Genomic DNA, 20,537 nt, shown 5'->3' with positions numbered 1-20,537 from the left:
CTCTCCCAGTCCGTATTCCCACAGTGGGGCTGTCACTTCCCCAGCAAAGGGAGGGGAAGTGACTTACTGGAGTTGAAAGCAGCGCTTCCTATCACCCGAATGGCAACTGCTGTCACCCAGGCAGATAGAAACCGAAGCTATGCTACGCTAAAAGACACAGCAAGCTTAACTATGGGATTGATGAGATACGTCTAGAAGTGGCTTATTCCAGACTAACACAGGGTTTCAACCACCCTTCACTGATGGCGAAGCAAAAGAGTTTTCCACCCAACAGGCAGATTGTTTAATCTATCGCCTCACTAATGGCCGGTAGTCTCCTTTTGATTTTTCTAGAATCCTTCTAGTCTCTTTCACCATTTTTGTGCCCAATACAAATTTGGAAAATTCATAATTATGTGCACAAATCAATTCCAGAAATTCCTTTTTTTTTTTCCTGTTCACAGAAGTGCAAGAGGCAGAAGGAGGTGGTCTTTCTGCCAACTCAGATTATAAAATGTTCACATTTATTCCTGTAAAGAAAATAATTTGTGACCCCACATTTTTGTATCATGACTTTATCTACTGTCCAAACAGAAACATGACAGTTAAAATCTCAGAAGGAAAAAGAGCTTAGAAAAATAATTCAGCTTTCACAAACTACAACAAAAAACAGCTGACGTATGTTAAATTTGTGCCAGCTCAGTTACAATGAAAACCTTTTATGCAAAATAATGCAAGGCATATGGGGTAATACCAGGTCCCTAAGATAATCGCTTTTTAAAAACATAATTGTTTTCTTCCTAATTCTTGAAAAGTATTTCTTGCTTATCTAAATTTATTTTACTTAATTTTTCCATTACACAACATTTTAATAGTTTAATATTTTTCTGACACAAGCCTAATGTTTCTTGAAGAATTGAGAGAGGATAACTGTTTTAATAGTAGGGGTACAGCTTGGAGATGCTTCATTCTTTAGTAGACTCAATTTACAGAAAACATTCCCAGAGATTCAGATTTCATAGTCTTTTCCTTTCTAGTGTTTTTTTACATCTTTCTAAATGGTAGTTTTCAGAGGACCGAACTTGTTAAAAAGTGCAAGATTTATAAGGCCCTTGTGCATGAATTCATGTGGGCTGTGATTTACTAAAAACTATTTAGATAACATCTGTTTATTATTTTCAGATAACTGTTATTTGAATATAAGAGCACTTTAATTGGATGAAAAGTGCACATTCACCTACACTGGGACATGCCTCACAAAATGAAAGAAATGTTTGTATATAGTGACCTTGTGACCAACCCTGACGAACCTGCAAAACTGCAGATACACTAATGCTTAGTTGTACTATGGAACACTTACAGTTTGTTGAAGCTAAGTAGACTTTGTACTCCAAACCAATAAGGGCAGTTCTAACAGAATACTTAATATCTCTAATGCATTTAGTGTTTAAATTTCTGCTTACACCCATAACATGGCTCAGGTTTAGTAGATATTAAATACTGTTAAATATTAAACTCTATCAATATTCAGTAGCTTTGATCGCTTAGAATTCTAATAATTCTCATTATTGCTTGGCTCATTAATGCTGACAAGTTCATACAACTTGTCTCACTTGGGATTGCTTGCAATGATGACATTTTAGTAGAATTCTGAGTAACCAATTACCATCAAAGATAGACTTTTTCACAGATTGAATTTGCAAGAATAGTCAAAAGAAGATCAATTAAATAAAATTTCAGTGTTTTTAATGTAATAGTTACTATTTGAAGAAATAATTTTAAGAAAAGCTTTATTACTATCCACATAGTTCTCTTTTAAGCACCATTTTTGCATGCTGCTTTGCTTGAAATTAATGATTAGTTATAAGTATTTTATGGAATAGGTGACTCCACTCTGTCGTCGTTTCTCATCACAGTAGTATGAATCAAAAGAACAATTTACCATTTTTTAAACTCACATAGGACAGTTTCAAGCAATAATGGAAAAAAAGACAAATACGTTTGTGTCATTTTGCAATAATACTTTTAGTTAACATTGATATTTAAAATCAACTAAATGTCCCTCACAGGGAAGACAGAGGTAAGAAACTAAGATGATTTATAGCTAGAAGTTTTCATCTCAAGAAAAAACATTTAGAAATGTCATGGAAGTGATTGTATAAAAGTGCAATAGCTTTATACTTCTAATCTTTGTCTCTTTCTACCATTTTGAAGATTTTTTTTTATCCCACTCTCCCAAGTCTATTTGTTGCTAAAGAATTAAGATGTCTTTGACTGTTGGCATGAAAATGCTTAGCCTTAATGTGAGGCTTTACTTACTCAGGATACAAAGATAGTGTTTTATTTCATAAAATTTACAAAATCTAGGGGCTAAAAACAGAGTGGATTGTGTACACTGTCTTTCTACTATGTTAGAACATCACACCAGCTTCTACAGTAAGTTACCTGTTAGTAAAATAATTCAGTTTTAAATATCTTTTAAATGCAAATTTGATCTGGATAGTGGTTTAATAATACACTCTGCAATGTATGCTAATACTTCTTGGTTTACAGAAATTGTTTTTACTAAAATGAGGAGATCATTGTTTAGGTTAAGATTAGCTTTGGGCTTCATATGATCTTGTAATGAGAATTGCTAGCTACCACTAATTAACAGGAATATTCACCCAGCATGCCAAATCTTTATTCTTTCTACTAGTTTACTCAGTTTTCCAAAGTCAGACTGTCTATGCTTAGCTTTTTTTTACCTTTCTCAAAAAAAAAAGTTTAGAATTTACCCGTTGTACTCTATTTCTTTCTCACCTACTGCTTGTGTAGTTCAGTTGTATAATTTTTACTGCTCATAGAGTTCAGATACATAATTTCTTGTTTTAGTGAAGGTTGTGAAGTTTTGTTTTACAAACGTGATCAATTACTTGTTCAACTGACTGGGATTCATTACTTGCAATTCTAAGTCCAGTTTAATTGCCGTCTTGCTTGACTTCATGTTCTCAGTTTGTACTTCTGTACTGTGGGTAGTACCATGTATCCACCAGGTCAGTTAAATATGTGCAGCTTAATGTAAGAAAAACACTTTTTTAAGGAAAAAAGAGTTGAATATGCCTTGAGAATTTGTTTTCATCATTTGTGATATGTTGCTTCTGAAATAGTGAATCAGTACTTGAATAACTTTCTTTGTGCTAAATATTATGCTTTTTTAATATACTTTTATTTTAAAAGTACATTAAAATGCTTTCTTGAAACCTTTTCATTTTGCCTCAGTTTTATTAACTGCCATTTATTTTCACAAGCAATTGTGTTTGTGTGTGTGTTGATTTATTATTTGATGTTTTTTTCCCCTTTTTTCCCACTCCTTCTAACAGTCATACCCGTCCAATTACCTGGACCAAATAAAGCCAAACAAATACAGCGTCATTTATTCTACAGCGAGTATGTTGCACAATAAATTCTACTCAAACGCCGAAGGACTATCAAATGGGATCCAAATGGAGCCAGTAGACCTTACGGTGAACAAGCGAAGCTCGCCGCCTTCAACTGGAAGTTCTCCTTCCCCACTGAAATTCCAGACTGTTCACAGGAGAGCTTCACCTGGACTGGCTCTGTCCTCCCCCAGCTCACCTATCAGTAAATTCACACCGTCGCCCCCAGGAGTACAGCCTATTTCCATGCCAATAACCATCCCCCCCGTCATGGCCGCAGCGCTGTCACGCCACGGACTGAGAAGCCCTGGACTGCTGCCGGTTATCCAGCCCGTCGTGGTCCAGCCCGTCCCGTTCATGTATGCGCCCCACCTCCAGCAGCCCATCATGGTGTCCACAGTGCTTGCGGACGAGATGGAGAATCCAAGCAGCATGCCAGGTGGGTGTCGTCGGAGTTGCGCTTTTATGCCAGCTCATCCCAGGAAAATAACAGTATATTTGGGCACCTCTTAGTGTATTTTTTTACATTTTAGGAAATGGAGGCATAATTCCTTTTAGTTCTTTTAAAATCTGCAGGCATATAACTTACTGTGTGAATATTTTCCCAGACTTACCAAAATCATATTTTGTTCTGGTTTACACCTGCATAAAGCTGTTTATCTTAGTAGACCTCCTGAGATTTGAACTGATGAAAATGAGAATTTGAATCCTAATTCATCAGGAGATAGACTAAACACTGGAAGGTCTTGTGTTTTAATATAAATTGTGGCACTAAATATAAAGTGGATGGGGGATTTTTTTGGTTTTAGCTATAGATTTTTACCTATATCCTTTATTTATACAATGCAGTATTTTTCATCTCTTGTCTTCACTTTCCTACCAACCCCTCCACAGTGCCTGTCATTGAGTCTTATGAAAAGCCTGCACTGAAGAAAACGATTAAAGTAGAACCAGGAACTGAACCATCCAAGACTGACTTCTATCCTGAACAAATGTCGCCTCCGGTGATGACCTCATTGTCTCCCCAGCAAGTTATGTTGCAAGAGTAAGTAGCCAACAATAGTCCCCAAATCAGCAAGGGAGTGAAATGAAGTTTGTTGGGGTGGCTACTAATTTTGGAGGGAGGGGAGAGTTGCTGTGTTTTAGAACATGTGACAAAATACAAAAAAAGATGAAGCATCAGTTGCAGCTGAAGTCAACAAATGTATTAGTCTTTCTTCCCCCAACTGGCACTGTGAGATATGGTTTAAACTTTTTCTCTTTAGCAATATAAGCGTTGATATGTATTTATACATAGTAAGCATGTAGATCTGTTATATTTATGAAATGCATTTCTAAAGTAATACTAGACCCAGCCCTACAAGCCACTGAAAGCAGAACTCCCAATAAGCCAGTGCTACCTCTTTATGAAAAAATGACAGCAAGCTGGAAAAATACTGCAAGGACATTTCATACTGCTATCTGTATTTTTATTGCCTGAAATATTTCTTAAAAAAATATTCTTGTGACTTTTCTTTTTCTTTTTCTTGGAGGACCACTCTGTCTTTTAGTAAACTTTGGCTACTTAGTGGAAAGAAACCCTTCAGGCCTACAAGTTCTTTATATAACCAGTGAAATTTCATATTTACCTGAGACCACTGTTCCATGGATGTTTCTTCTGGCAGCTTAAGTAGTTCCTGCAGCTCCTTCTCCTCCCCAGCCCCTTGTTTCCACCCCAGGAGCAACTCATTTGTGCTGGCACAGCTGTTACTGGGACCACTTCATGAACTGGATAGCAGAACTAATCAGGGTTAAAACAGTCCTATTTGCAGAAGGCAGAGCAAGGACTAGGAACAAGAAGTGAGGTTGGGGCAGAAACTTTTTAACTGGAAATATTAAAAATACTTCAGGAGGTACCTGAGGAACCATGGCCACCCCTCCATTTCCTGAATTCTTAGGACAATTCTGAAAACTTCTGCCAAAGTCATGGAATGGTCTGGAGTCTTGCCCATCGTCCTGCCCAAGCAGCAGGCACTGCCCTACACAGCCATACGGCTGCTGGAGCAGCTCTAGCAGGAGCTGGAGCAGGGAACTGAGCTAGGCTCATGACACGTGACCTCCAGATCCATTTCTTTCCTTTCTTTTGCTCACTGACGCCCTCGGAGCAGTTGTATGGGGCCTCACCTCCTGGAGTGTGGAAGAAGGACCCCAAACCAGCACATGAGTGTGGGAACACAGGGCGATTCAGAGAGAGAAAGCATGGGGCTGGCAGTCCCGTGTGTTTCCTTCAGAAGGGAGCCCTTTCCTCCTGCGCACATCTCCTCCCCGTGGTGAGGTGCACTGCAGTACCAGAGCAGACCAGCCCTCTTGTAGGCAGCCCTCCTGGTCTTCACATCTCCAGCCAGGTTGTATGTGGGTTTCAGACTGCAGTCTCCTTGCAATCATCTATTACTGCATTTAATACAGTACTTTTCTGCCTTTTGGAGAAAGTGCTGGAGTTAACCACTTGCCAGCTTGCTTTCATAAAGCAGAATGCTGTTTATTTAAAAATAACCTTACACATTTTATTACAATAAACATACAATAAATTAGTAAGCATCCGTGTTTACTAGGTGATTACTTATCTTCCATAATGGACCTGCCACACACAGCAGCCAGGTCTGTCCGTACTTGAACTAACTTCTCCTAGGTCAGGACTATCAAATGCTACAGTTTACTTTTGTTCTTTGTTAGGCCTCTTTAACAAGAGCAAACCAGTAAGTGCTGTTCCTGGCTTATACCACACCCTTCCTCGGGCTGAGACTTGTACAGACTCCACCTGCGTTAGTGATTTGCTTTAATTATTTCCCAGCGAGTCCAGTTTCCACAGGAAACCCATCCATTGAGCGAGGAACACAAAATTTGGTATATCTTGTAGGCAGCATTGTTACAAAAACCTTTGAATGGTCCATCTTTTCAAAGCATCTCCTCTGCTGGTCGGTGTATGGGCATTAGGTTTATGGAGATGCTGCCGTCACGTTGGAATGACTTTCGTTGCTTCCCAGCTGGCCTGGAGAGCTGCAGTTCTTGCTCATTCCTAAAGCGAGCCCTTTTGAGTTCAAATTCTGCTGCTGATCTACAAGCAGATTGTAGATGGTAATTTTTATCTTTTCATCATCCAAAAAATACATAAATTACTCAAGTTACAACATCGGAGGCTTAGAGCTTGGAAAATTTCCTCTTGTCTCAGCTTCATCAACCTCTTGGCTCTGCGTGATGAGCCTTAGTTATGCAATGGTTTTTTTTATCATTTTTCATAGGTTCCAGCTGCCCAAAATACACTATTGAAACACGTTAAGCCACATTAAGGATGCATAGGAAACCCTCAGTCTCACTTTTAAGCGACTGATACTAAACTAGCATTAGTTTTTGACATACACATTACATATATAATGTTGATGGCATTTCTGTAGGGATTCTTGCTGGACTTTCTGACATGCCTAATAATTGACATAACTATGCAGTTTTTTCTAAAATGAAATTTAGGTAATAATCTCTGACCAAATATAAGAAGCATCTTTAATATTGTGTTTCCTTGCAAGTGTGAATCAAAGTCAGATTCATGATGCCAACATAACATGGTGTATTGGTGAAGGAGGCAGAGAAGTTGCTTAAGTAAATCGTAACATGATTTTTGGAAGATATTGTTACTTATTTTTAAAATGATGCTCACATGGTTAGACTTGCATAAATTTGTATCTAGTTGTGTAAGAAGGATTGGAACTATAAAGAGTTAGGAATGTACTTCTATTATTGGGTCTTATTTAATATTTACTTCTGATTTTTGACACAAGCTTACCATTTTTTTAAACTGCCACCCACTATCTGATTATTGGTAAAATTCTGTAGTCTTTCCAACCACCTTTCCTCTAAAGGGAAAATGAGACAGAGATGAATTCTGAGTGCTTTATTTACACGCTCTTAGGTCAAAAACCGTCACAAGTAGTATAGTGCCAATATCCCTTTTCTCCATTTTTTCAGAAGTCACTGTCTCCAACACTAGTCTCCATATGTAGAGACCAAAATCTGGACCAGGTTCTACTCTTCAGACTCTCAGTCCAGAAAACCTGGACTACTCTTCAGAAAGAGTAGTATGCAGCAACTTTACAACTGAGCACCACTTTAGAGAAGCATTTCTTTAGAAGCTAAAAGCCTGCCTTTCTTATTTAAGAATATGTACATACATGTCACCATCTGGGGTTTCCTGCCATTACAGTATTTTTAGCTACATTTAATGTGTGCTTGAAGAGTACATACCTATGAGTCTGTGACTCAACAGTCACAGAAATGTCCAAGAAAGAATTTGGCTCCCAGTTTGAAACTTGTAACTCTGATAGCCGAATAGCAGAAAGAAACTTTTCCCACATCAGTAGGTCCCAGCCTGATGCTGTGGAGACTAATAGAAAGTATTTTTCTGGTTAAATCATACATGAGATTTTCTTTGTTGTGCCTGATAAGCCTTTTTTTTTTTTTTAAACCAAAGGACCCTGAGCATACGCCCTTGATTTTACTGAGAGAAGTAGGCATTGAACGTTTCTGAAAATTAGGTCCTAAAAGAACTTGCTTTAAGCTTTGTTTAAACCTCAGTGTTACTAAACATAATTGGATCAGTAGGAAATGTGAAGTATAGCAACTGAGAAAAGACTGGAGTTCTAGAAAGCATATTTCTATCAGATGGAAGAGCTGTTTTGCAACAGGGAATGCTAATATCTGCACATGATATATTATGTTTCAGTTAAAAGCTAAAAAATATCTAAAAGTGATAATACAAATCTGCTAATCAGTTGAAAAGTATTACTTTGTGAAGCTGTAAGATTTGTAATGCCTCTTACGTTTTTGAAAAACCTTTTTGCTTCCTTTTTCTAACATTGACAGTGAAGAAAGAGTCAAGGTTGTACCCAATTCTGAAGCCAGGGTGTTGTTTGAACCTAAATAGCCACACTTACTGACATCTTTTAAAAAGCTGGATGCGTTTTCAAACGTGCGAATGTTTGTGGTTTTACTTATTACAGAAATCTGTATGTAGTTAGTCATGTAGATGTCTTACCTGAACTGTACCTATGGGCTTCAAGGAAAAAAGTGATGTTTATGAAGGCGGAGAGCCCATTCAGACATCCTGTGGGTGCATCACACAGGCTGAGCTCTACTTTTAGGAATCGGCGTCAGCGGTGCAGGGAGGCCGCACCCTCCTGCCAGCCCCAAACAGGAAGCTCTTAATTGCTCGCAAAAGGAGTGGCTGGAACAATAAAGATCGAGGGCTGCTTTGAAAGCCTAAAGACATGATTTCTTTAATAATATGGGAAAGCTGTTTCCAATTACAAACCTATTAGTTTGGGAAACCTGGGTTTGCCTGAGAAACAAGAATTGGAGGATTTTTTTCCCTTTTAAGCTTAAAAAATGATGACAAACCTTGTGATCAGTAAAAGCGGCTGTATCATGCCCCAAAGTGAGTAAACATTTAAAAATATGACTGCTACAATCCATGAAATTTTCTAAGCTCTCTTGAATTTTTCGACGTGCATGTAATGTTCTTTCTGCCAAGAGACAGTGGTAGTGAATAAAGGGCTCTGTCATGAATCATCTTATCTGAGGTTTGCTGTGCTAAATATTTTTCATTTTTAACATTCAATTTGACTTCACAGGAATCACCCTTCAGTTATAGTTCAGCCAGGAAAGAGACCTTTACCTGTGGAATCTCCAGACACGCAAAGAAAACGCAGAATACACCGGTGCGACTATGAAGGCTGCAATAAGGTCTACACTAAAAGCTCCCACCTGAAAGCTCACAGAAGAACGCACACAGGTTTGAGCATTGCTCTGCTTTTCTTTCATCAAGTCTGTGGTAAAACAAGAGTAAGCTTTTAATTTGTGCTGATCAGCGGATTGCCACAGGAGTAAATAATAAAATGACATATGTTAAATCTCGCAGTGTTCTGAATATAATTATAGGCCATGAGAAAGAAAGAAGATGTAGCAGGAAGAGCCCACAACAAGAGATTTTAAGCCATGGTGTATGCTGGTATGCTTTACATTCACTGGCTCTTTGCTCATTTTTTTTCCAGTTGCTTGCAGATTACTCACTCTGTACACCCTGAAAACACCAAATCAGTCAAATTGCAGTACCTCACTACTTACATCACTGCTAAATTTGACTGAGACTTCCATGGGAGTAGCCCATTTAAAAAAGTCTGGACTGTTTGCCAAATATAGATAGGTCTGGCCATGTGGACACACTAACCATTGGTCCGATAGTGCTCTTTTTCTGAGTGCTTTTCTTAGCGCTCTTTTCTGAGTGAGCATTCCAATAAAGATTTCCCCATCTCTCTTCTCTGCAGATATGTTCATCTTGGCATGCTGAATGCATATGTGCGTGTGTGTGTATTTATGTATACACACACACATATATATGTATATATATCCTAGATTTTTACAAAGACGTGAGACACTTTCAGGTAACATTGAGTTCAGTTCTTAACTGTCTTACATCTGTACACAAGCCAGACCTTTGCCTGGTTTGCAGCACAATAGTAGAAATGAGAATAAGGATTAAATATTAGAAAATAATTATTGAGAGAGATTTTAAGTTGAACTACTCGTGACAGTGGTACCATTTATTTTTACTATGGTAGCTTTAAGAGGTCACATCCGCATGTCAGCCTGCTGTGTTGAATGATAGAAACAGCCCGTTTCCCCCAAGTAATTTGCAATATGAGGCCCTGTTTTTGAAAATACTTGAACAAATGTTTAAACCTTCACACTGCTGGGCTTGATGAGACAAAACAAGTGCTAATATGGCAGAGGGAGGAAAGAGAGGCAATAACAAAATGAAGTTGTGGCAGGAAACAATTTTTTGATCTGTGAATTTTGACTGCACAGTTTCTAGTGCAGAGCATTCTGCAGCACAGTGCTGGTTGGAGGCTTTTTGGGTAAGCTTGGAAGAACTAGCTGGAATTTGAGAAGACAGGATAAATCTGTTGAATTACGGATGTGTTTGTGTCTTAAATCCCCAATTCTGTGTTTCTTTTTCTAGGTGAAAAACCATACAAATGCACTTGGGAGGGATGCACGTGGAAGTTTGCCCGTTCTGATGAACTAACACGGCATTTTCGCAAGCATACTGGAATCAAACCTTTTCAATGCCCAGACTGTGACCGTAGCTTTTCACGTTCGGACCATCTTGCTCTTCACAGAAAACGCCACATGCTTGTCTGAGTGTCTTCTGTCCCTGCCTCCCATCACACTTTTTTTTTTTTTCCTTGTGCATTTTAATTTGGATTCAGCTGGTCTGAATCTCTGAGTTTATACCATTAAAAGCTTACATATGGTCAGTAATAGATGTTATCTAACCCTTCTATGTCCTTGCCACGGGTCAGACCTAAAGAATGTGAACACTTTTTTTTTTTTTTCCTGGGGATGCTAAGCAAACCCTTTCAGCAGACAGTGTGTTTAATGTATTCCTTTGTGAATAAGGGAACTTGTAAACTAACAACTTTTGTTGGTTTCTTCATATAATCAAACCAGCATATACTGATAAAGTAGTAAATGTTATTGAATATCCAGAATGCTAGTCCTTGCCAGAGACTTTATGTGTCCTGTAAAGGATACACTCTCATTTTATGCTCAACAATGCAATGAATGGACTCTCCCAACCTCGTTGTTTTTTGCAATATGGTTAATATAACAGTTTTAGAAAGATGCCTGATTCAGAAATCCCCTGTGCCTGAGCAGTGAATAACACTGTAAAAATTAATCTAATCAACATAATTACTTTACAGAAAGAATGATTGATTCATAATATTGCTTACCCCAGTCAAGAAGAAAAATCAGCGGAAATTGGTCTATGCATCGAGTTGTATGGCTAAACCAATCTCATCTGTCCTCTGTATTATAGTGTAGTATATAACCTTCTTTTTACTGCATAATGCCCTGGTGGATTTGTTAAATGAAGACCTTGTGTGGCACTGTATGTCTGTGTGTTGTGCAACTGTATGGATGGAACACACACGGTACTCTCCTATAACATGGCATTAAATGATATTCATAGAAACCTACCACACCTCATTTCAGGGATATAAACTATCCCTCTATAATCACTCCCCTACATTTCCTCTACTCTAAATATTTTTTCTCTTTGCTGTACCTCAAAAATAGCAATTGTCATGTCAAAAATGCTCCCAACTGCATTGTTGCAAGTGAGTGCCACTTTAATACACTACAGTATTTAAAATCATTAATTCACAATATTTTAATTACAAGATGGCATCAAATACGAAGCACTTCTGATGAGGAACTAAGTAATGTATCTGTTTTGGGTTAAAAAAAAAAAAATGTACCAAACCATCCATTTGATAATTCTGATTTGTGACCTTGTTAGTCTCTCAGTGGTGGACTAAGCTTTCCTGTGGATGTGTCTATTGCATTAAAATGTCACATCAGCAAGTCTGTTTGTCAATTAACAAACACAACTCAATAGATAAAACATAAATAAAATAAACTGAATTCAAACAACCTACAGTTGACCCTAGACATGTTCCAGCCTTTGGAGCCCTGCAGAAAGGGGGGTTTCTGTCTTCATTAGTTGGCAGATTTGGTGGCACCACAAGGAAACAGGATGTATTTGTCTAGACCCTTATGCACCATTGAGGTTTTGTTCTTCTCCCTACATCAGGTAAATGCCGTTCCCTGCAAATTTAAACATGCCGTAGTCAGATTTTCCTTTTTCTTGGAAAAATCCACTGGAAAAAGGAGGGTGGGGAGCAGAGCATCACAAACCTCTGCAAGAGGAGGCAGGTGGAGTGTCCCTCTGCAGGCAGATACGCTTGGCCCTGCGGAAGAGGTGTGCTCGGCTGCTAAATCCTGCAGTAAACTGAAATAACCTTGCAGATGCAAGAGTTCGAGCAGAAAGACCCTTTTCACTTTTGCTGCCTTGGTGGTGTAGTTTACCAGCCATTCTGCTGACGTCCGCTGGCCCATAAAAGTAGAGAAAAACAGGATCTGTACTTCTTGGAGAAAAATGTTCTTTCAGTTGTTGCCATAAAGTACAAAGTATTGCTCAAACTCTGTAATAAATGCATATATATGGAAATACAAAACTGGTAATTTTATCTAAGGAATAGGCTGACCCTTTAGTTGTGCTCCACAAAGGGGCGGATGGGAATTTGCAAAGCAGTGCTTCAAATCTTTCTGCAAAGCTTTTATGAGGAAGATCCACATGCACTGTTATACCACCGTAAATCCTAGTGACTTCACCAGGATCAAGTGAAGTTGCACCAGATTTATATTCTTGTAACTGAACCTAACCTGTTGATTTATGGAATTGAAAAAAATGGAAAATCAGTTGGTCTTTTTTTGGTTGGCTGATTTGGTACTAACATTGATAAACTTCCAGGAAAGAGAATTAAATAAATGAGCAACTGTCTTAGAATGGGGATTTTGTTGTTTTGTTGGATAATTTTTATTTTAAATGGTAGCAATATCATGCAGAGTCAAGTTAGTCTTCTTATTAGGCTGTAGGTGTTAATCGTAGTTCCATAAATGTAGACATGACATTCACTGATAGGGCTGCGTGGAGCATCACTCAGGAGCCTAGAGATAGTTAGTATCCGAGGATGAAAACAGTTCTCAGTTAAATTCTAGGGGGAAAAAAACAGAAGAGATCTACACAGATAAGCAGATTACAGACAACTGATCCCATTTTTTAGCTTAACAAATTTAAACACATAAAATTTGGGATGCTTAAGCAACATTTGTTTCCAGTGCTCTTTCTCTTTTAGGGCTTTCATAAAATGTTTAAGTATTGTCATTTCTTTAACTAGAAATCTAGGATCAAATACCTTATTGGCAGATCTTTGTAACTCTGTAACTCTTTGTAACTAAGAGTTACTCTGGAGAATTAAATCTAGGGTACTTGCCATGTTCATTAGCCTATGTACCTTTTTCCTGAAAATATTTATGACACTGGTGGGGGCAAATACAGTGGAGATGCAATAGATTTTTAAAATATCTTCAGCCATGTGCCTTGTGATTTAGGACAACATGAATTTAAATATTAAGTATCAAAATTTGAGATTATTCAATGTAAATGCCTTGTTTATAGGATTTTTTGCTTGTGTCTATGGTGTGTTTTAACAGACTGTCAGAAAACATCAAAAGTATGTTTTCATCTTTCGGTTCAAAATGTGAATTTAGATCTTAAGTGGGTCATTGACTCATTTTAGCAAACTTTGATTTGAGGGGTATCTTGAAAATTTTAAATGTATAAAACTAAAGAAATACCTAAAAAAAGCCAGTCTTTCCCTCTTTGACCTTAAGAGAAGCCAGTTTAGATGTAAAGATACACAAAACTAATCCTGCAGAAGGTGTATATTTAAAAAAGAAAAAACCTTTTTCACTAGCAGATTATGTTTTACTAAAATGTGCCTGTTAAAACCATTTGATTATAATGACTTACTAATTTCTAAGACAATCCTATGAAGCTGAGCAGGTATTACTATGTGTGGTTTTATTTAAATATACACTGCCATTCTGCAGTGATATTTCTAATGCCACAGATTGTCTAAATATGTTGCCTGGGTTTTTGTCTCTGTCAAGGTTAGCAACATGTAGATGAATGCAAATCCTTTCTATAAAAATTACAAAGCATTTTACATATCTTGAGGGCTACACCAGTTTTCATTATATTTTACAGATATTAGCACTTTTCTGCTATTTATGTACTTTAAATGTTAGAGGGTCAAAATAATCTTTCTGCTTAGCATCTCTCACCTGCAAATATAGCAGGAATGTTATATTTACTTTAATACTTGTATAAACTATGCAGAAAATTTTTAATAAAATGTAATATATTTTATAAGCTAATAAGACTGAATGGGTAATTAAAGGTTTCTAGTGTGCATTACTATAACTCGCAAATACAGAGACATTTTGGTAATCTGTCTTACTAAAGATGTGAATGTTTAATGTACTTTCACTGTTTCTACTTTGGTAGTCCAATGGGAATTCAGTAATGACATTTTGTCATGTCAAACTGTGAACACAAATTTGTACTGTACAGTCCTCATTCTATATTTAGTATACAATACATATGTATTATACTTGTTAATAAAACCATCAGAATATTATTTGCGGTCATGTCATCGTGTACTACAAAACAAAACTATAGTCAGAAAAGAAGCTAAGGAAGTGTGTAAAATCAGTACTAATTAAAAAGAACAACAACAACAACAAAAACCACGTAAGCCCCCCAAAGCAATTCCCATTGTTTAAGTCTTTAATATAAAAAAAGTGTTTAAATGTAAAAAATATATATATTTAAAATTTTTCATTCCTACTTTGAAGAGCCTACTAAGAGGTTATGAGATCAGCATGAAACAGCAGAGTAAAGCATGTAGCATCACTGAAATTAATTCGATGTTCAGTCGATATCAGAGCCTTGGAAAGACGGCCAACAGTCGCCGCTCTGCACGCCTCCGTTCCCTCCCCAGGGTTCCCGACTCCGCCGCGACATTATCGTGGCCCAGACGACGCTGGACGCAGCCTGAGGAGCCGAGGCAGCGCGGGCGAGGATTTGGGGGCGCCTGGGCAGCGCCCGCGCCGTGGCCCCGGGCGCGGGGGGCAGGGGGCGAGGCAGGCGGCGCGGGGCAGGCCGCCCAGCACCTCCCTTTCCTCTAGCTCGCGTCCTCCTGACGAGCCTTGCCCAGCGCCGCCGCAAGCAGCAAACCCGCCCAAGTCAGTCAGGCGCTGCCATTTCAGGCAGTGCAGAGTTCACGGACTGCCCTGGAACACCAAACGTGTGAGTTTTTACTTTTTTATTGCCCATGAAACCGCCGTCGGGGCCTGCGTTCGTTAGACAGGCTCGTCGCCGCAGCCTTTGCCGGCCCGCGTGCCAGGGCGGGCGCTGAGGCCTCCTTGCCGGCGCTCACCTGATGCTGCAGGGCCCCCGCGGCCCAGCCCGCCCCGCTCGGCCAGCCCCTCCTCCGGCACCGGCACTCGCGGAGCCCGCGGAGCAAAACACCCCGGCTTTTGCTGAGGGGTGGCTATTTGGAGATCTGACCGAAGGATGCTTTTTCCTTTACACATGGAAGGCACGCTGCCTCAGGTAATAAAGTGGACTGATTTTTTGTTTGTTTGTTTTTATGCCGTACATAAACATCAGAACAAGATGCTAATAAGCTTGAACAAGATTTAAAAAGAAGGTACTTTCTTCTCAACCATGCTTCAGAGCTCTGACATCTTCCATGTCAACCATGAGGCATTTTTTTGGTGTTGCTGAAACCGGAGCTGTGACAAAATCAGAGGGCAATTGCGTATGATATTTCACACAGAGAACGTGTCATTTGTTTTACTGGCTGGAGATAGAGATTCTGTCATAATCCTGAAGTCTTTGGCCTTAACAAGGTAAAGAAAGTAGATAGAGTTGTATAGACAAGAGCAACTACAGTGTCTCGAGCCAGCTAATCAAGCATTTCCTCTGCGTAGGTTTTACAGTCCTCTGACAACTTTCTGTTGATTCTGCTGATGGATGTTTTGGATTTTGGGGCATTTTGCCATTCAGTTGACAAGATCATAAACACTAAATATAAACCATCCCAAAGCTTAAAGCATTAGAAGATGCTCAAACATGAAAAAAATGACTAAAATAGAGATATTCTGCTTCTGGTGTTAGAAGTCCCATGTGCCTCAAAGACTCTCGTTTATGAATGGTAAGGCACATGCCAGCATGCCTTACCAGTTCAGGACATTTATCCTAACACATACAAAGAAAGATCATTTCATTGCCTGTATCATGCCTAACAACTTGCAGCAGCACATTCCCAACAAAAAGCTTACTTAAAGGCTGACCCTGCCTGGGCCGTCCGATAGCCAGATGGTTGCCTTGGGGGCAAGGGGGACAGGACGGAGGAGGCTGCAAGCGGATCGTAACTCTGTCTGTCTTCTCAAGGTCCCTGGCAGAGAGCACTGAGATCATTTTTTGGCAGACAGCTGAGTGCACTCCCTGTCTTTTTAGAAACTACAGTGGATGCCGAATGCCAGCTAGAAGTTTTGATTCACCCTTGTAAAGCTCCACTAGGTCTTGAGGTGCCCAGCACACAGTCTCAGGCTTTGCTGTAGGAATCTACCCCAGCCCCAGGTCCGTGGATGTTAAACAAATTGCTAGCCAGATCTGTCTCAACCGAAATGCATTTTCCAACTAACAAGAGATTTTCAAGACAACACTTCCATTTTCTCTGAAGTTTTCCAGGTTTCCATCAAATTAGGTTTTTTCTAATGAAAAATAATTTCCTGGATGATTCTGCATATTTGTCATTCTCTAACTGTTACCATATGCTTTAACTTTCTCACCTGTGTTCTTTCTTTCAGTAATTTATCTGTTACTGCCAGTTCTATTTAAGATTAATGGTTCTAGTGTGAAGTAGCTGTGCATAGCACTCTGTTCTTGGAGGTCTCTATTTTTAAACATTGTGCAATTTAGAGCACTGCCTACAGACAACAAAGAAAGACTGAGAAACAAGACTGAAAGAAAAACTGAGAAAACTAGTTATGTTTCATCTAGAGGGAAAGGTTATCCAAAAGTATAGAAAAGACGATATCTACTACCAGTGCAAGCTGTTCCAATCAGATAATGCAAAAATAAGTCTTGGGTTAATAAGATCGCATAATCAATGAGCATGTTATCACAAAGAAGTGTGGGGTCATCATGATTTGGGAGCCTCAACACCTTTTCTGTTTTTTGCTTGGAGGGCCAAGCAGAGTTCATGGTCTGTTCTGGATAAACTTCCTGCATCCAGTTAAGGAGAAAGCAAGTTTATTACAAGGTCAGTAATGTCCATACTGCATCTCCAAAATGGATAAATAGGATTGTAGATAATACTCTTGACAAGAATGTTTTGCATAACATTCAGAAATTGAAATTGTGCATTTCCAAAAAAGTATGTTATGGTTGTACTCTAATATTAAAAAAAAAAAATTTTTAAGAAAGAAACAAAGAATTCACTATACATCTTTTAGCAATTACTCCCCTTCCTTGCTGAGGTAATTACACCAGGATATTGGTGTATCGCTGCCTGAGGCCCAGCAAATCAACATGGTGAGCACCTATTCTACATATCAGTGAAGTACGGAAGCAAAAGCAGCTACAGCAGAAATGAGGCCTAAGAATAAGGTCTTGCAAACAGCAAACAAAAGGTGAGAAATGACTGCCTTGTATATCTTGATGACTCTCTCAAAAATAAGGATCTTTCTTTATAAAGCAAGACTTCGTGTTTATATCATGCTGCTTACTTAATAAGAGTACATTTGTTAGCAAAGCAGAATCTGCTCTCTTCAGTCTACACAGTAGGACTGAACCGCAGAGCAGGGAGCTGAATCACAGCCTCTGGGTCAGGGGGAGCTGCAACGAGGGGTCGGTACGTCCCGACCGGAGCATCCCGAGCGACCCCTCTCTGCTCCTCTGGACGAGCACACCTGCAAGAAGCTCCTGAGCATGCTGGGCCAGAAAAAAACGTGATTATTTATCTCAGTTTCCTTAGGAGGAAGTCTCTTGTATGTACTCTAAAATGAGCTATCCCTCTCAGGAAGAGTTCAGCGATAATTAAATCGGCCACCGGGTGTCAGCCTTATTCTGAGCAACTGGCAAACTGGAAGATTGCAAGATTGTAATTTAAGAAAATGTTAAGAAATGAAGCTGTTTCATTTGTCTTACCTTCTATCACCGAGTCTGATCATACCACGCACAGAAATCTGCTAAAGGATTCAAGACTGGACTTTGTATCTTTACTGTTATTTTTTAATAAGTATAAAAAATAAAAAAAAATATGGCTGCATTTGGCCAAAACTAACTAACTAAATAAATAGTCAACACTTTTTGCACCCTCTGAACAGAAGAAGTTTCAGGGAAAAAAAAATAAAGTTCCAACAGAAAAGTGATGAGAAACACCATCAAGTGCTAAATTAATAAACAAAATACATTTGCATTCTCAAAGGAAATTAGAAGTGTATTTTATGTGGCTGTAGGGTACACTACCATATGTAAATGACTAAAACATTTGGCAAGTGCATGGGAGATTTTTGAGGTAGGAAGGTTATAATGGGATATTTGGGGGTTGATATTCTGAAATAATATACCTAGCAGACTTGAGGAACCAAATTATTTCTTTCACATCTACCCACAGCTTAAGTTTCAGAACAGTATATGAAGAAATCCTCAAAGGCCCATGCATTACTTACATAATTACATTACTACCATACATCATTTAACACATAAAAAACAGTTTGTAGATTGTATTTCATGTGCAGAGGTTGGAAAGCCTAATTTGAGAAGTTTTACTTCCTCTCTCTGCAACTATTAAACAGGACAGAGTACATGTTCATTACAACATTTCTGATAAGTATTAATGCTAATTGTGCTTAGGCTCTTTAAATCAGGGTGGGGGTGAGGGGACTAAAGTCTTTTAGGAAATAGAAGAACAGTTATTTTTGGTAGTGTTCCCAGCTGTTTAATGTAAAGATCAGAGGAGTCCTGCAGAGGTAAAGGCTACAAATTTCTAACCAGCCTAAGTCATTGGCCTGTATTACTGATAATTCCTTAAGCATCCAGCAGCTGTACTGCACACAAGGCTTTTCAAACCTTAAATGTAAACAGCTGAAATGAAGTAGCCACTAAAGCTTAGCCAGGCAACTGCTTAATAGCAGGTAATACAGTAGTATTATAGAGGAAGTTAAGAACCTTTATCCAGAGCAACGCTGTGCCATTGGGAGAAACCTGTCAGGAAGGAAATGCTGCAGTTCCAGCTGCGAATTCAGGCTGCAGTCCCAGGTTTAACATCCCTACTTCTGTGGAAAATGCCTTGAAGGCTGTGATACCTGGCTGAGGGGAACAGGAGATTTGCAGTTTGCTGTCAGCAGCACTCGGGGCACCACGCTTTGTTGCTGTGAAGCACCAGCCTCCCACAAAGTAGAGTAAAGCCTCCCTGACAAACTCCCCTGAGCCCTAAGCTCCACTACATCTCCAAATATCTGCCCCTAATCATAAGTAACCCGCTTTTCAAGCATGCCACCTCCATCAGCTGCCACTGAAGAACCGGCATTTTAGCAGTCCTTTTAAAGATATGCTAAAAGAACTTGTTACTGGCCTTGGGAAGGGGGAGACCCTCATCACATGTCATTACAGAAGCCGGTAGCTGACTTACTTACTTTTACCTTAAGGTAAGACTTAAAAGAGATCTTCAGCCATCCTTTTAAAGGCTGTATGTTCAGAGCCAGGCACTGCCAGCCGCCTGAGGTGTCTGGTTAAACTATGAGGTGGGTGAGCAGGGGTTTCTCAGCACCGCTGAAAATCAGGAAGCTGTCACTTGGCTGTCCACCTGCTCCTTCATCTACTGCGCACACGCCTGGGAGGTGTCTGGTCAACCACATTTGCGAGCGTTAAGGAGCACATCCTGCTACTTGCTTATTCACTTTGTACGCTACCCACAGCTATGATCACAGGGCTTTGCATTGCCATTAAGTGGTAAGTGTAATTACACAACTCTCATCATCAGTGAAATGACACCAGTAAATCTAATAACAGATAAAAAATGAGAGGTTTATTAGATTATAAAATTAAATCCAAGTGTAGCAAATGATAAATCTTTCCTATCAACAAATATCATTGGTTTAATTAGTTTGACTTTAGCAGAGAGATTATTTGCTGATGAAAATTCTCCTGTTTGCATGATGACTCTCAGTGCCTGCTGATAAAAGGGCAAGATATTAGAGTTCAATGAAACTCTGGAGATAAAAAGAGATTCACCCCAAAACATGAAGTTTCTGAGTTTAAATACTGAATAAATGAGCTAATTCAGTGACAGTTCTGGTGAGGCAATCCTTTCTCACTGGTTGTGCAAGCTCTGTCTCCTACTGTGCATTTGCAGTATTACCAGTGTTCTAGAAACAAAAGGGCTTTCCTGTAATATTATCATATAATACATATTCTACCTATACCTATAAAACTACATTATGTCATAAAATGTAGATTACTTATTAGCTGCTGCAGACAGAAAGCAATAAAATATATTTTATAATGTAACAAGAATTACAGTGGTGCAACTGAGGGAAATTTTCATAATGAAACAGTAACTTAAT

The 20,537-nt window shown here is 39.0% G+C and overlaps 1 protein-coding gene across 3 annotated transcripts in view; it reads left to right on the top strand.

Moving 5' to 3' along the window:
• Positions 1 to 14,536, top strand: part of KLF3 (KLF transcription factor 3) — a 29,795-nt gene extending 15,259 nt beyond the window's left edge. For 2 of the 3 annotated variants that reach the window (XM_067298145.1, XM_067298144.1), the window contains exons 4-7: positions 3,342 to 3,837; positions 4,293 to 4,443; positions 9,059 to 9,219; positions 10,447 to 14,536. In XM_067298145.1, coding sequence (XP_067154246.1) covers positions 3,342 to 3,837; positions 4,293 to 4,443; positions 9,059 to 9,219; positions 10,447 to 10,628 — 990 coding nt within the window. In that variant the 3' untranslated portion in view covers positions 10,629 to 14,536. Of the gene's footprint in view, positions 1 to 2,348; positions 2,416 to 3,341; positions 3,838 to 4,292; positions 4,444 to 9,058; positions 9,220 to 10,446 lie in introns of those variants that run through there. The other variant, XM_067298146.1, reaches the window with a different exon arrangement.
• Positions 14,537 to 20,537: the final 6,001 nt, after the last annotated feature.

This window comes from Apteryx mantelli, chromosome 5, assembly GCF_036417845.1.
Source record: "Apteryx mantelli isolate bAptMan1 chromosome 5, bAptMan1.hap1, whole genome shotgun sequence".
NCBI classification, from domain to species: Eukaryota; Metazoa; Chordata; class Aves; order Apterygiformes; family Apterygidae; genus Apteryx; species Apteryx mantelli.
This window is presented reverse-complemented; position numbering and strand designations above follow the sequence as displayed.